Below are 17,822 nucleotides of genomic sequence, written 5' to 3' on the forward strand. Positions count from 1 at the left end.
TTCATAATTATATAAATATCATGCCGACTCTAAAACTTGTAATAAAACTTATTTATCATTATTTATTTATTTATTTATATTATTGAAAACCGGTACTGCTCCGACCATACCAATAACTTTTACATTTTTCGCCTCGTGTACCTATATCAAAAACAGTACCAATGAAGGTTTGTTTCCCTCGCCTATTAGCAATAACAGTCAGTCATTGGTAATATACATGTACACGTATAAACATTTTGAAATACGATAATACCCAAACGATGTAAGTAGTATCTAAGGTATAGTAGATGATCATGCAGCTATTAAATCTATACGCATATAGGAAACAACTATGAATTCAGAGCTTAGAAAAGCAATTTATCAGAAGCAAATTCTGAAAAGCAATTTTGAAAAAAAGCAAATTCCGCTTGAACAATCTCAAGTAGATTTGATTCAGACAATGAGCAGTTATCCCATACTATATATCCGCATATTCAAGTATGGTCGAATAAATGAAAAAAAAAAGTATTAATCAATGCTTTCATAGAGACCTGATATTTCAACATTCTATTCATTGTGTTCATCATTTTATCAAACGAACTAAAAGGTTTGAATAATACTGCATTGATATATAAATGACTATCTCTCACGTTACTCCCACCCCGTTCTTTTGCCAGACCCCCTTTTATTCCATTACCTTGTTTTAGTTTCATATCGTTCATGTTAATTTGCATTACCATTTAATTTTCTATTGTTATTTCTTAATTATTTCTAATTGCCTTCATTATGCATTCTTTGTAATCATAATTGTTTGTATGGGAGAGGACCTCCATAATGTTGTTATAACTATAATAAAAATATAATAATTTATTTTATTAAAGTGTCACACATCAGATTATAAACATATTAATACCATATACGTGTAAAATAAAATAAGACAATATAAGTAAAAGTAATCTGACATCCGGCCAATATTGACATACGAGATACTATAAACCACATTTAAACAGTAAAAATACATATAATAACTAAAACAATTTCTAAAAGGTTATCAGTTAAACTTTTAAATAATTTTGTTTGATAGAAGATTTATTCCGACCTAATTTGATAAAAAAAAATATGATAAAATGTTTATTAAAATGTATATATAAACAATTGAATAAAAGAAGTTTGAAGATTTGAAGATGAAATGTTAAACACTATATATATTTGCACAAACCATAAAATTGTATGCAGATCCTGATTTCAATATACATTAAGATAACAGTGCCCTTCTACGTCTTATCATATATACTAAGGGAAGTTGAAATACACACTGATCTATAAAAAATATGAATTTTTCAGTATCAGTTTTCGTAACAAAAGAATTATCAATATGAATAGCATGATTAAATAAATGATATCTTAGATCAATCACTATATGTATCACAGTTCACTAGGAAATGTACCTCATTTTCGACCACATTTGTACAAAATGGACAAGTTCTGTCGATTAACGGTGTCGGTACTTTCATATATCGCCCGGTTTCTACAGATAAAGGTAAAATTGTTGTTAATTTTTTGGATTTTCAAGCTGATTGGTATGTTGAATGCAATGCCAGTTGAAATACATTTAAGTGTCAAAACTTGATTTTTGAATGAGACCAAATAAAATGGTAACTTTGAAATTTATTTGAGCGAATTAAGATGTTATTGTTTGTCATATATTGACAAAACAATGATTTATCAAATATCTAGTATCTAGTAGTGGCTTACTCATTTCTTGTTTATAAAACCTATATACTAAATACAAAAAGATGACAGGAAAACAATTACAGATTTCGTTCATTTACAAAAATATACACTTTCAAATGATTTGCCAATATGATGAACCTTGCGCCAAGTTGTGCTATGACTTACAACTCTTTGTTTACTTTCAGATAATTTTATGAATAAGTAACTACTGCTTCCTTATATACTGCAGGTTATGCTGCAAGCTTGTTATTTGCAAGTGGGGACGTCATCAAGAGTATTGATATACAAACAAGCGAAGTAAAGCAACTTCTACACAATATGACAGACGTTAGATATTTAGATTATGATGCACAGCATGGTTATCTGTACTGGTTAGATGACTCTGAGAGAATAATGAGGTGACAAATTTTATAAAATAAAGTAGAAATATCGTAATTGAATAGTGTTGTTATACCTATATCCTAATGATACAAAGTGGATTCTACAATAGGTATGCAATTCAGTACTTCGAGTAGACTCTGAAAGATATGTCATTTTGCACTATAACGATAACTTCATATTGTCCATATCAAACAGAACTATGAAAAACTTTATACATAATGAATTTCATAGTATCAATTTTGACAAAGACGACAAAAAAAACGTACGATGAACATGATGATCGTTCTGTCCATTTAGAGTCGCTTACTTATAATATTTCACCGACTTACCGTAGGTTGCTTCTTTACAACTAGTTCTTGAAATTTTTGTCTTGTTTGTATTAAGTTCTGAATTATTGTCGATGCTTTTTTTAAATTTCATTGTATAGATGTATTATGTATTTTTTTTTCTTACGTACGGCAAATGATGATTATGCATTTTATATACATGTAACTATTCGGATAATTTGATAAATATATTGGTGTGCTCCTATTTTATTCAGAGCTCAATATTCTCAATCAACTGATTCCTTAAATTACGAAGTAATTATAACCCTGTGTAACGGATTTTGTGCTGGACCTGTAGTTGATCCAGTGGAGACAAAATTGTATTATATACTAACTAATACAGGTCGTCTCATGAAAGCAAATCTTGACGGGTCAAACGCTGTTATAGCAAGGAGATTTCCTTTGCCATATGCTGTGAAAGTTGATGAAAGAAACAGGTATCCTGCCCATTATGTTTGTCTCTGTGTTACTACAAAAGGTTTAAGCAATATCACAACTCTGATCTGGATCTTTTCTTATTGATCAAATGGCTCACCGACATCTTTCATGAATACAGACTGTCTACGATTTAAATGTTCTTTTACAAAAAGCGCACTATAAAAATCATACGTAATGGCAGTATTTAATGAGTTATTAAGCATTATATGAGATAATAGGTCAATTGTAGAAATAAATTGTAAGTTTCACATTTTTATTGTTAACAAAAGACTTTAATTATTGCTTTTCTTTTCCTAAACGTTATATTAAATCTTATTAATCCCTAAATATTACATAAATAGTTTTTGATTTTTGTTTAAAAAAAAATCAGTAAATATGGAATTACGTGTGCGATCCTTACCATTTGTTCGTAATTCTTGCAAAAAACTGTTATAGCATAACTTTAAATTTCAAGGTGGCTGTATATTGCAGAATTTGTTGCAGACATACACAGATGTGAATTGATAATTTTAATGCATCGTCGTTTTGTCAGACAATAACACTGACTCACGATCCAATTGATGTAGATATAAGTGAGTAAATAGTCTAACTAGTAACTTATTCTATTTTCTTCAATTTTTAATATAACAAAACAACCGAGAACCAAAGAATTTTATGTATTCAGTGAATTGCCGTCTTTCTTTTCTAATATTTTTTCCATGTCTGGTCTTTGTCCCTGGATTACATTCTTTTGATTACTTCTAAAACTAAGATACGAGGCTAAATTTACAGTATCTGTAGTATCCCTTATCTCAAGTTCAATTGTAAAGATACAAATTATGATGTAATTAAGGTAAGAAAATAACAATTTTTAATTGATTTTCATTTTTTTTCGATGATTTAGAAAATACAACAAAAAGTAGGCATTTGTCATTGTCATTATAAGTATTGAAAGCAAATTATTTTGGCCGATTGATTTAATGCTGCAATAAAAACTTGAACTGACTTACCTAGCATATTTATTTTGTGTTTTTTTTTACATAAAATAAAGACAAATAAAGAATATTAAAACTAAATGATTTATAAACTATCATAATTATTATCAGCGTGTCATACAGATTTTGTATTTATTTATTTACTACTGTATTTATTATTACTGTATTTATTTATTTATTTATTTGGTGTTTTCTGTGCAGATAATAAGTTTTGCATTCACAGATAAAAGGGATCAACGGTTATTTTGGTCAGTAAATGAACAGCCTGGAATATCGACATCATATTTTAATGGATCAAATTTCGGAGCTTTTGAAAAAACTTCAAATGCTTTTGGAGTTGCTATTTACGGTGATGTAGTATTCTACTCAGAATATTCAAATAGCACAATAAAGTGTTATGATATAACAACAGGCATCGAATCTGTATTTTATACCGATCCACAAGCGAACCCAATATATGATGTTTTGATAGTGGAATTCCAAGGTAATAACCATCCTACTAGTTATAGATTAAACCGTATTCTTACGCAAACATGTGGTACATTATATGGTAGCACATAGATAACTATTGAACAAAGATAAGGCATGTATAGTCGGAATAGATAATAGAAATTAAAGCAATTTATTATAATGAAAGTTTTATTTATTTATAACCCTCGTTCAAAATTCAAAATGGACAAGTTAGACTTTAAAAAAGTTTTTATCTGTTCGGCAGATCTAGATGTTATCATGTTTGCATTGGAAGAACTTGCAATAGAATTTGTTTCCTCTAAATTTATTGCTTTATTGTAATGCATAATGTTAGACAGCATCTATGAGTATATTTTCCATTTTAATTAAGTGACTTATACAATTCATTAAAACCAAACGTATTGCTTTTATTTACATGAATATTATTGATATTTTCTTTCATTATAAAAGGCTTTCTGCAACATGTCGTATTTTCAAAAACTCATAGTATCATTTTTGCTTTAAATCAATGCTTCCTTGATGTGAACTAATATGTGATTGAACAAACATAAATAACGTTAAGTAAAGACATCATGTAGTGCAATTTTGTTCTACTTTGAACCTGTATGATTTAAGAATGCACTATTGATTGTTTAAGTCATATCAATCATAGTTAAAGCATAATGTAAAACAATAACTAAATTTAAATTGCAATGATAATTAAGCAGTCTACGTTTTATTTCGAGAGATTGAATTGACTGAATGTTATAAAAGAAAACAATTGACGTTGAGTATTGTTATTCCTACACTTTGTATAGTTAATGTTTTGATTTTTCTTTTACCGTCTTTTTTATTCTAGAAGGTACAAGCGTGTGTATTGTAAGTAGTTATAAACATACATTTATTCATAAAGTGAGTACTTTTGTCATCAGTTGATTTTAGATTGTTTTTTATGTTTGTTTTTTAATGTGATTTGAGAAAAAAATAGATTCCCTATGTTCATTTATACTGTAGCTTCACTATTGCATATAAACTACAAACAGTTTAATAAAACGTTACATTATATTGCAATATATGTTTTCGCAGTCAACTAGAAGTTTTAATCGAGTACTAGTTTACCAATTGAATTAAGATGACAAACCTATTTGAGAAGAGATGACAGGTATGAATATCCTATGAAAAGTATTAATGGTCAGATAATTCAATAATTAGATAACTCTTGTTTAGACATTCCCTCTTTTAATGTGTTAACTCTAATCGCACTAAATGTCTTCCCTTGGATTTTTATTCTTAGTTTATCATTATCTTATTATTATTATTATTATTATTATTATTATTATTATTTGTTTTATTGTGGTGAGTTTGGTTACTTTTTGTCGTATTGGTTTGTTTAGTTTGTACAGATTATCTTCATTTAAGTTGCTGTCTTTAAAATCAGAGAAGGGTGATTCATGCATGTCAAACACCCACCATATTCACATTTATAACGTGCTCAGTAACAGTTGTTTCAGACCACAAAACCAGTCTAAGTTTGTCATTTGTTTTTGGCACTTTTGGAAATGAAATTATATAAATTGATCATAAAATTCACTCTTTGCAAGAATTACAGTTCTTGATTCGGTTTGAATGGCTGATTTTAGGGAGAAATGAATGTATGTTTCTAGAAAAGCAGAAGACGCTTACCCTATTTTTTTGTCTATTTTCCATGTCTAGTCTTTATCTTTCTCCCTCCCTGGATTACAATCTTTTGATTTCTGCTAGAATTTTGGTTCCCTTGATCACTCTTTAACCAAACCACAGACATATCGGTATTTAAAAGTATACCTATGGTGACCTAAAAAGCATCGTTTGTTCGATTTCGAATGTAAAATGGACTGGTACTTCATTCGTGAAGTTCAATAAATATTGCACGTATATCTGAAAGATTTAAAGCTCTCGGCAAAACTATCTATCATGTTATAGTTAATGTAAGATAGAAGATAACAGATACAGTCTTTTAAACAAGGTACAAAAAACGTTTAAAATTAAGGAAACTTGTTGCATGTGATGTTATGTATTCTTTACAATTTATGTCATGACATGATTGAGCATAGAAGGCATCTGTTTAGATAAGCAATTTATTCTACACTGAATTACATTATCAATCTACATGGTATATAACAAGAAATTTCAGATACCGCGGTAGGTAATTTTTAAACAATAGAACAATAGTATGTCACTGGAAAATGCTATCATCATTTCATGGATGTATAGTTTTATCTGTTAACTATTAATTATGAACTTCCTAAATATCATTTATAACATGACATTGGGACCTTGGAAAGTAAATACGAAGTATTAAGTACAAGAGATTGGGCATCTGCAATATATTTTTACAAATTTCTTCTCAAAACAAAGCACTTTTACATTTTATGGAAAACTTTCCAGATAGTATAAATCTATATGAAAGTAATATCATACTGTATTTTTTTATGTGATTCTGTCTGTCATTGTCTTCATAATGTTTTCTCCAAGCCCTTTTTCCGCATTCAGGTAATAGTTTTAAGATGGGAAACTATTTATAGTAACATAGTTTTTTTTCTGAAATTTGCCTTGCACTTTACATTTACTTCGGGTGTCTTCATTGAAGTTCGAATACGACACAAATGTCATTCTGGGTACCAATTTTCTGGTTATAATCATGTACCGGTAAAGTACATCTATTAATTACAATTATCAGAAATACCTAATAATCTGTATTAATGAAATTTCCTCTCGTCTAGGGGAAGCTGATGCATCATTCAATTTCTCACTTGTGCTGCAATCATTACCACTTAAAACATTAATTTCTTTGAACGCGCACCAACCTCTAATTAAACAATATTTGTGTACTCTGTGTACACCAGAGATACAGCTGCCTTTTATCATTATTATTATTATTATTATTATTATTATTATTATTTATTTTAATTTCAGCTTCCTGTAGGCAAGTGAAATCCACCAACTGCGAGATGACAGCTAAGGATGGTTTGAATTTATTAGTAATTTCAAATGACACACAGATTGTGATTATTGCCGATTCTATTCGCTTGCACTCTAAATCGTGGTTACTGTATAACTGCAAACACATGTGAAGCTGGGATTTAAATGTTATTGAGCTTGCAACAAGACAATAATAGTTTTGATGAATCCGATTCTGAAACATTTAAGCACTATGTTTATTTCTGATTTAATGTTTTTTTTTCTTGTCACAGCGGCGTTCATGTAAATTTAAGAGGGTGGGACTCTGAAATCTAAAGATGTTTATTCATCCCGGCCCATGTTATTTGGTTGTACCTATGTTCCATATGAGAGCACGTTATGGACAGTTAAATTAATACAAATATTAAAAATGAATAAATTTATGGCTTAAAAGATTCCCCCGGAATTACCGGAGGATACCACTTCCCATTTGTTACTAAATGGGAGTATTACTCACTTTTGAACACCGAAGGAGCAGGTTCATCAGGGCAAAATGGGAAAGTAAACATTTGTCCTACTCTGTAGTACAGGTATTGTATGCACGACATATCTGATTACCAGAGGGACATCAGCATGCCTGGAAATGTTTAGGCTGCTGTTTTGGTTTACTAGAGTCTTGGCATGATTTGATCTGCGGCCGTATCATTCCACTATGTTACTATATTAATAAAATAGTAATCAAGCGAATCAAAATTCTAGCGGAAATCAAAGAATGTAATCCAGGGACAAGGATAACAGACTCACACAAAAAAGAACATAAATAACAAAAAAATTCATACAAAGCAAAAAAAGTAAATAAACAACTCGGACTCGCTAAAGACTGGGAGCATGGACCAGATACACCGATAGGATAAGCGTCCTCTGCTTTTCTAGAAACACCCACCGAGTTGTTCATTAAAGGTCAAGTCCAGGATAGACGAAAGATGAAAGAAAAACTATGACACGTTGAACAAATCAGTTTTCGTGGTGCAGATGGATACACCGTAACGATCCACGAGTTCATGATGACGCCCATAAAACTATTGTATTGATTAAGATTTTTTTAAAATTAGCTTTAAAGGTGTTGAAAAGTAGACAAAATATATAAATGCTTCTGTTTGTTTGTTTTTTTTTTATTTTACAATAAATGGTTATCATAAACGGGGGGTATATGGATATCTAAAAATCGTATTACAGTAGCATCAGGGATTAATCATATGTGAAGTATTAATTTTGTTTGCTTTTATTTGCTACACGCATGTATTATTTTCATCTTTTCTTTTTATTCAAAAAAAGAGTTTAAGTATAGTTCAAACACAAATTCCTTTCATTTATATGTTTTAAAAGAAAAGGGTTTCAGTTGTATTTTGTCAGATTATCATTTAAGAAAGAAATTGGTTAATTGTTAGATGCTTTATTATCAATTCTAGAAATAAAATGATTTATTTAGGGTCATCAGATCGATACGACACAAAATGGTGTCCAATAAATTGATTTTGACATAAGTTTTACATTTTCATATACTTTTTAATACTTGACCAATGTTCAGTATCCATTGCAGATGACTTTGATTGGAACATGATGATTAAGAAGCAAACAGGCGGAATTATGTTTATAATTTTTATATATATCAACATTTATATGTTCGCTCTTGGGGGGTTAGTTTTCTGTTGTTTCCTTATCGACATACATTCTTCCGAGAAAAACGCCATAGCTCGTCTTATAAGTGCAAATGAAGTATTTCGCTAATCTAGATGTTTTGAGATGAATTCAAGAGCAACAGCTTCGTCACCTTTATTGTCCTTACAAAGATGTTGGTAACATGATACATTATCGTTCTATTTGAATTATTGTTATTTGAATCTATTTATTTGCAAATTTTAGCATGCTATCTACCAAACGGTAAAAAAACAAGATACTTAGTAGGAAAAGTGTTTGATAAATGCACACTGAATATGCGGAACGATATACCAAACGTACATTAAAACTATGTTTACATCTACAAGTGCACCGGGATGGTAAGCATCATTTGCTTTTCGAGAAACATCCGCCAATTCGCTCATAAAATGTCAAGTCCGGGGTAGGCAAAAGATGAAAGGAACTCAAGGGGAACAAAGCGGTTTTCATAGTGCAGTTAGAAACATCGTAACGATATTGGTTCAGAACGACGACTATAAAAGTTCTGGAGTCAATCTTGTTGCTACATAACCCTGTTCAAGAAGCCTAAATACACATGAAAGAAGTCGAACACACTGCGAAAAGTCCATTATCTCACGTTCTTTAGAGTAGATGTAGTAGTATGAAATCGCCGAAATTAGGATGGGTAAAGACAATACGTCTTCTATATAGCTAAATTGCTAAACATTGTTCCTTCTTCTGGATGCGTCAGCTTCTTAAGAATGAAAAAATAGGTCAGCTTGTTGCCGAGAACAATGTGATCTCATTGGAATGCCAAGCATCTGTAGATTTTTCCCAAAGCATCTGCATTAGTACTATCTACATAATAATGTTACACATGTTAACTATATGGTTAATTTATTTTGAATTAATAATTTTTTTTTCCATCCATGGAAAAACTCTGTTATGATTATGATGACGCTATCTGGTATGAGAAAAAAAAACGATGGGTAAATATACACTTACTGAAAAGATATCTTCATTTTTTAAAGCTGTGAACTTATCTAAAAGCTATAGAAATCACTTCATACGGGCTACCTCTATAGCTTTATTGAACGAAGCCGGGCATATCGTGACATTGTGTGGACATCGTAGTGAGAAAAGTATCATGTTATATTGTAGTGACACTTCAAATAAACAAAAAACGTGACATGTTAAAGTCTCTGGCAAAATTTACATGAACTTCCGGTAATACATGTAGAAGTGAAAACGAAAACTTCCAATCAGCAATAACTGAAAATACCCACAATGTAAATACGGCCACGAGAAGAAATGAAGAATTTACGGATGACATTACAGAGGAGGAATTAGATCTTACTCTCTCTTAGAGTGTCAATCTAGAGAATGTCCTACAAGACATTGTTCAAGGATAAGGACAATCAAATACAGTAAATGATGAAAACATTAGTGAGCAGTTACCATCATCAAACTAATGGACTCCCCTTTAAAAAAAAAAATGGAGGAACCAAACAAACATTGTACAACATGAGCATTGGATAAATTACAAATTAAGTTTGGTACAAATACCAATAACATATTATGTGAAACACATGATCAAATAATCCTTTCAAATTGGAGATACAAAGTATAATTAGAGTGGCCATGCACAATATGACATATTTAACTTAAAAAAATACAGATCTGGGGAAATGCCAAAAATCTAGAGATAATTATACACAATGTCCTGTACAGTGTACAATAATGAATGCCTCATAAAATTCAATGCATATTAAATATTACTGGTCACGTGTAAATTTATGTCTGATTATTAATTTGAATCTGACCATAGAAACAGAACAGTAAGCTTTAAATATTATATGTAGACCAAAACAAGAATTGAAGTTCTAGATATCTCAAAAGTATTGAAAACTAAATGTACACTGCATACATGAAATTTAGTATGACCAGTATTTAGTAAAAAATTATAAAAAGAAAATGTCTCAAACTGTGTAAGCTGGAATCCTAAAAAAGCATGTAAAACACAGGAAAAGTCCATATTGCATCATACAAATAAAGATGAGGGCTGTAATTGGTTTCTAGCTTAATTAATTGCCAGGGGAATTTTTACGATTATATGATTACCAGTGTATTTTTTATGATAATTGATTCCCCGTCAGACACCTTTTTTTGATAATTTGATTACCAATTGTGTGTCAAATTTATTGATTAAAACTGAAAAGCTAATGATTACATGGTCTAAAATTTAATTAATATTTGATTACTGGATACCCCATGAGGATAAAGAATAAATGATAATCAGTGGAATTAAACAAATATATCGTGCCTGCAAATGAATATTTGTATAAAAACCCATAATATAACTGTGCGTTCAACTAATCACACGTATAATACACAACACTTATAAAAACGATTGTAAATGAAGTACAATTAACATCATCTTCAAGTGCTTCCAAATGAAGCGTTATGTACAACAATGTCCTAAAACAAATATCAGCCTTTATACTGTAACGGGAGAGCATGATTTGACTCCCAAAATTATACTCTGCCACCGAGGATCGAACCCTAGACCGCTCGGTGACAAGCCAGCGACAAACCGATTCGGCTAAAGAATTAATCCTTTAGCCAAGTCAATTAACTGGCTATTTAAATCTCACTACCTACTACAATGCAGGTAGGCCGTCCTGCCAAAATACATTGTATTATTCAATAAAAATCTTTTGAAAACAAGGCAATCATGTAAGTAAATACACCTTCACGGTCAAAATTTTGTCAACAAAGGGTTGGTTTTTAATGTTTGATAATTACATTTGTCTCGTACAACGCTAATTCATTAATGAATTGAAAACGGTTAAAGGTGTAAAAAGTTTAGATATATAATCTTCTGTACAACACATGTAAATAAACTCATTTCTCAACTTTCTGTATGTATGATATCATATGTTCACCACAAGTAAGGAATTACATATGCCTTATCAGGTCTATTTCATTTGTTATCAGCCGCTGTGCATAAGATACCAATAGTAATGATGGCATTTGCTATGGAAAACATTAAATAATGTCGGTTTGTAATGCACTTTTTAATAAAACTTTTCTGAACTTAATTGACATTTACGGGAAAAAATCTTTGTGATTACTTTTAATAAATGTTATTATTTTTTTATAACACAGAAAGTTACGATTCATTTACAATCATTTTTATAAGTGTTGTGTATCATACGTGTGATTAGTTGAACGCACAGTTATATTATGGGTTTTTATACAAATATTCCTTTGCAGGCACGATATATTTGTTTAGTTCCACTGATTATCATTTATTCTTTATCCTCATGGGATATCCAGTAATGAAATATTAATTAAATTTTAGGTGTGTTCCCGTTCTGCCCACTTTTGAAATTTACAGGTAAAAATATTGTGGGCAGAATGGGAATGCAGATGTAATGACACTAATTAGAGAACAATAGATAATTACCTATAGTCTGTTTTACTGTTTGTTGGCAATTCAATGTGATTTTTTCTAGTCTTTTTAATGGCTATGTTTAGTATAACTGTTTTGTTTTTTGGAATAAGTTCATTGAAATAAGTATACACTCTGTATTGTGGTCTAAGTGCAATTCAATGTGTTTTTTCTTGTCTTTCTTAATGGCTATGTTTGGTATAACTGTTTTGTTTTTGGAAATGTCAGCTCATTAAAATAAGTATACACTCTGTATTGTGGTCTCATGTGCAACTCAATGTGTTTTTCTTGTCATTTTAAATGGCTATGTTTGGTATAACTGTTTTGTTTTTTTTGGAAATGTCGGTTAAAATAACTATATACTCTGTATTGTGGTCTCATGTGCTTTTACTCCATAATTTTGTATTAAGTATCTGCTTCCTGTTGTCCACTGATCAATTTAATTCAAGTCAAAAGAGAAAAAGAAACTCTGTGGAAATATATATAATTTATTCAACAACATTCAACTTGAAATAAGCACCGATAAAGCACATACATTTATGATTAATTAAATTAGGCAAGGTAACAAAAGTATTCATATCCAACAATTTAGACAAAATTGTAAACCATTGAAATAAATAAAGTAGCACAAACATACATTTAGACATACTGCACTAGACTTTCATATATAAAGAACTTAAATGTCACAAATAGTATCTAAAGTCAATGTCACATATCACTCTAAATGGAGAAGGTGTGATGCTGCGTCAGCATATTGAATAACTGTGATGTTACCATGTGTGAGTCTTTCTTTCAGCTGCACTAATCTGCTGTCAATTGTACGGTACTTCTTGGTTTTTGGTCGAATAGTTCCGCCGGCGTTGTGTTGGATTTGCCTGATCTCATTTGCAGCCTGAATATCTTTGAACATACAGATAACGGTGAAGATGTTTGGATGTGCGTTGTTGACTTTTTTCTTCAATTTGTTATGCCATCCCTCTAAATGGTTTGTTGTTCTAGGACCGTCATTGCTGAAGTGGTTCCATAACTGTGGAGTACCTTCTACCCATTGTGTTGTGACGTAATCGGTAAATGTAGTAGTTCCTGGAGGTGTATCGATGTCTTCCAGTTCATTCAAGGCATTGAACCAGACATCTTCAATTTGGTCTAGTGGTACGAGTGGCAACACAGCAGCTCTTCTGACAAGTTGTTGAATGTCAACGTTGTTCTTATATGCGTGTTGTAGTCCTGTCTCTTGGGTTTTTCTCCATACGGCTTGAGTGAAATGAAAGAAACAACCTTTTATTGTCACATTTGGAAATACACTTGTAGCTGCATTATGAGCGGCAGTCTCGAAGTCCATAAAAATTGAAGTTGGTTGAAGTTGTAGCTGAATTTGTTCCATAGTAGTTTTGAGTTGCGTGAATAATCTGAAGTAGATGTTGGTGCTTTTCCCTGGTAAAAATGCGAGGAGTAATGGATACATTTGGTCATTCACCATGGCATGAATAGTATATATCTGCTTGAATAAAGACGGGCATGTATAGAAAGTTCCGTCACAGTATAAGGTGTTGGCATTTGCCAAGTTAATCAAATTTTCTGATGTTGCAAAAGCAATAATGCGCATGTCTTGGTTGTTATTGTCGTCGAACAGAAGAAACTCATGACCAGCTGTTGTTTGTGTCCATACACCTTCTAGTTGTATATCGGCTCTGGTAGTTGGTAATCTTGGTGTGACTTTACGTCTAGCCCTGTATAGTGTAGATTTGCAAGAATTTAAAGTTTGTAGATGTTCTACGGTCTGATGTGTGTCATCATTCCAGTTACTATCTCTGAGTTTTGTCACTTCCTCGTCATAGATTGAGGGGATTGGTTTTATTTCATCTATGCATCTCTTGCGTATGTTGTGTATTATCTGCTTAGCATTGATGTTAGCCTGGTTCTGGTTGTGGTTATGTTGATGACGTCCAAAGCCAACGGGTATGTTGTTGTGGGTACTAAGTGTTGCAGGACAATCTTTAACGGTACATCTCCAATATGTCCTATCTCCACGGTTGTTTTTTACACTGTATATGTAGCCATTATATGCTAAATTCTGAGACCCATACTTATTTCTGATAAATTGTACTTGTATTTGTGCGTGTGCCATCCTACTGCATTGGTTTACTAATACTGCTCGGGAAGGGTGCTACATAATATATAGAGGTGCTTAGCTTGGAGTGTTTATATGAAAGCTAGCTTTGACATCAAGTCAGTGTCATGATGGTCTTTGATATTGCTGCATTTGGTGATAAGTGCTTAGCTTGGGTAGGAATTATAATTCCAAGCTTGCGTATTAATTTCGTCATTAATTTACTTTTAAAACTGAATATGAATAAATAGATAAATTTATTTTTTAATCACATAAATAATAAAATTAATGTTTAACTTAATTGGGTTGTGTAGATTTTTTATAAAATTAAATAGCTATTTACAAGCTTACTGCACAAAAAAAAATAGCATTTCATTTTTGTAATAAACATAAAATATCTTATTATAAAAGAGAAAAATATTTATGCATCTTTTTAAATTATAAAAAGAAAATTACAACTGCATGTAAAACAAAAAAAAAGATATTTTGTTATAAAAGAAAAAAATATTTATGCATCTATGTACAAATTTGAAATTATAAAAAAGATAATTAGAACTGCATGTAATATTAAAAACAGACTATAATTACTAAAACAACAACTTGTACCTGATTGTTTATTTATGACAAGTGGGCAGAATGAGAATATAATTTTTAAAAAGTGGGCAGAACGGGAACAAACCAAATTTTAGACCATGTAATCATTAGGTTTTCAGTTTTAATCAATAAATTTGACACAAAATTGGTAATCAAATTATCAAAAAAGGGGTCTGACGGGGAATCAATTATCGTAAAAAATACACTGGTAATCATATAATCGTCAAAAATTGCCCTGGCAATCAATTAAGCTAGAAACCAATTACAGCCCTCATCTTTATTTGTATGATGCAATATGGACTTTTCCTGTGTTTTACATGCTTTTTTAGGATTCCAGCTTACACAGTTTGAGACATTTTCTTTTTATAATTTTTTTGCTAAATACTGGTCATACTAAATTTCATGTATGCAGGGTACATTTAGTTTTCAATACTTTTGAGATATCTAGAACTTCAATTCTTGTTTTGGTCTACATAATATAATATTTAAAGCTTACTGTTCTGTTTCTTTGGTCAGATTCAAATTAATAATCAGAAATAAATTTACACGTGACCAGTAATATTTAATATGCATTGAATTTTATGAGACATTCATTATTGTACACTGTACAGGACATTGTGTATAATTATCTCTAGATTTTTGGCATTTCCCCAGATCTGTATTTTTTTAAGTTAAATATGTCATATTGTGCATGGCCACTCTAATTATACTTTGTATCTCCAATTTGAAAGGATTATTTGATCATGTGTTTCACATAATATGTTATTGGTATTTGTACCAAACTTAATTTCGTAATTTATCCAATGCTCATGTTGTACAATGTTTGTTTGATTCCTCCATTTTGTTTTGAAAAAAGGAGAGTCTATTAGTTTGATGATGGTAACTGCTCACTAATGTTTTCATCATTTACTGTATTTGATTGTCCTTATCCTTGAACAATGTCTTGTAGGACATTCTCTAGATTGACACTCTAAGAGACAGTAAGAACTAATTCCTCCTCTGTAATGTCATCCGTAAATTCTTCATTCCCTCTCGTGGCCGTATTTACATTGTGGGTATTTTCAGTTATTGCTGAGTGGAAGTTTTCGTTTTCACTTCTACATGTATTACCGGAAGTTCATGTAAATTTTGCCAGAGACTTTAACATGTCAAGTTTTTGTTTATTTGAAGTGTCACTACAATATAACTTGATATTTTTCTCACTACGATGTCCACACAATGTCACGATATGCCCGGCTTCGTTCAATAAAGCTATAGAGGTAGCCCGTATGAAGTGATTTCTATAGCTTTTAGATAAATTCGCAGCTTCAGAAAATGAAGATATCATTTCAGTAAGTGTATATTTACCCATCGTTTTTTTTTCTCATACCAGATAGCGTCATCATAATCATAACAGAGTTTTTCCATGGATGAAAAAAAAAAATAAATTAACCATATAGTTAACATGTGTAACATTATTATGTAGATAGTACTACTGCAGATGCTTTGGGAAAAATCTACAGATGCTTGGCATTCCAATGAGATCACATTGTTCTCGGCAACAAGCTGACCTATTTTTTTCATTCTTAAGAAGCTGACGCATCCAGAAGAAGGAAAAATGTTAAACAATTTGATTAGGTATCGCTATATAGAAGACATATTGTCTTTACCCATCCTAATTTCGGCGATTTCATACTACTGCATCTACTCTAAAGAACGTGAGATAATGGACCCTACAGGAACTAAAGCGTCAGCCTCATATTATGACCCACGCACCACCTGCATATGGAGATTTCTTATCACAAATCATACGAAATGCCAGAGCGTGCCGTGCCTAAGTGGACTTTTTGCAGTGTTTTCGACTTCTTTCATGTGTATTTAGGCTTCTTGAACACGGTTATGTAGCTGCAAGATTGACTCCAGAACTTTTTATAGTCGTCGTTCTGAACCATATATCGTTACGATGCTTCTAACTACACTATGAAAACCGTTTTGTTCCCCTTGAGTTCCTTTCATCTTTTGCCTACCCCGGACTTGACATTTTATGAGCGAATTGGCGGATGTTTCTCGAAAAGCAAATGACGCTTACCATCCCGGTGCACTTGTATATGTAAACATAGTTTTAATGTACGTTTGGTATATCGTTCCGCATATTCAGTGTGCATTTATCAAACACTTTTCCTACTAAGTATTTTGTTTTTTTACCGTTTGGTAGATAGCATGCTAAAATTTGCAAATAAATAAATTCAAATAACAATAATTCAAATAGAACGATAATGTATCATGTTACCAACATCTTTGTAAGGACAATAAAGGTGACGAAGCTGTTGCTCTTGAATTCATCTCAAAACATCTAGATTAGCAAAATACTTCATTTGCACTTATAAGACGAGCTATTGCGTTTTTCCCGGAAGAATATATGTCGATAAGGAAACAACAGATAACTAATCCCCCCAAGGGCGAACATATAAAGGTTGATATATACATAAATTATAAACATAATTCCGCCTGTTTGCTTCTTAATCACCATGTTCCAATTAAAGTCATCTGCAATGGATACTGAACACTTGGTCAAGTATTAAAAAGTATATGAAGATGTAAAACTTATGTCAAAATCAATTTATTGGTGACCAATTTGTGTCGTATCGATCTGATGACCCCAAATAAATCATTTTATTTCTAGAATTGATAATGAAGAATCTAATAATTAACCAATTTCTTTCTTAAATGATAATCTGACAAAATACAACTGAAACCCTCTTCATTGGACATAAGTATTTCCATTT

At 31.3% G+C, this 17,822-nt stretch overlaps 1 protein-coding gene across 2 annotated transcripts; it reads left to right on the plus strand.

Moving 5' to 3' along the window:
• Positions 1–1,913: 1,913 nt before the first annotated feature.
• Positions 1,914–7,665, plus strand: LOC148609467 (low-density lipoprotein receptor-related protein 6-like). Of its 2 annotated transcripts, XM_088541770.1 has the most exons (5): positions 1,914–2,111; positions 2,636–2,857; positions 3,313–3,430; positions 4,056–5,444; positions 7,238–7,665. In XM_088541770.1, the coding sequence occupies exons 1-3, from the start codon at positions 2,032–2,034 to the stop codon at positions 3,395–3,397; spliced, it is 387 nt and encodes a 128-aa protein (XP_088397896.1). In that variant the 5' UTR covers positions 1,914–2,031; the 3' UTR covers positions 3,398–3,430; positions 4,056–5,444; positions 7,238–7,665. The 2 variants fall into 2 exon arrangements, 1 of the variants encoding a protein (XP_088397896.1); XR_015914658.1 differs by lacking the exon at positions 7,238–7,665 and having other exon boundaries at positions 2,764–2,857; positions 4,056–5,963.
• Positions 7,666–17,822: the final 10,157 nt, after the last annotated feature.

Source organism: Perna viridis, chromosome 8 (assembly GCF_037379345.1).
Source record: "Perna viridis isolate PV_CMFRI_1.1 ecotype Kerala chromosome 8, ASM3737934v1, whole genome shotgun sequence".
NCBI classification, from domain to species: domain Eukaryota; kingdom Metazoa; phylum Mollusca; class Bivalvia; order Mytilida; family Mytilidae; genus Perna; species Perna viridis.

What these genes read in the sequence shown, in the direction of transcription:
- LOC148609467 (XM_088541770.1), top strand. Translation starts at nt 2,032, where the DNA reads ATGACAGACGTTAGATATTTAGATTATGATGCACAGCATGGTTATCTG. An exon ending in GACTCTGAGAGAATAATGAG is followed by an intron (nt 2,112 to 2,635) that starts GTGACAAATTTT and finishes TATTTTATTCAG; the next exon opens with AGCTCAATATTCTCAATCAA. An exon ending in AAAGTTGATGAAAGAAACAG is followed by an intron (nt 2,858 to 3,312) that starts GTATCCTGCCCA and finishes TTAAATTTCAAG; the next exon opens with GTGGCTGTATATTGCAGAAT.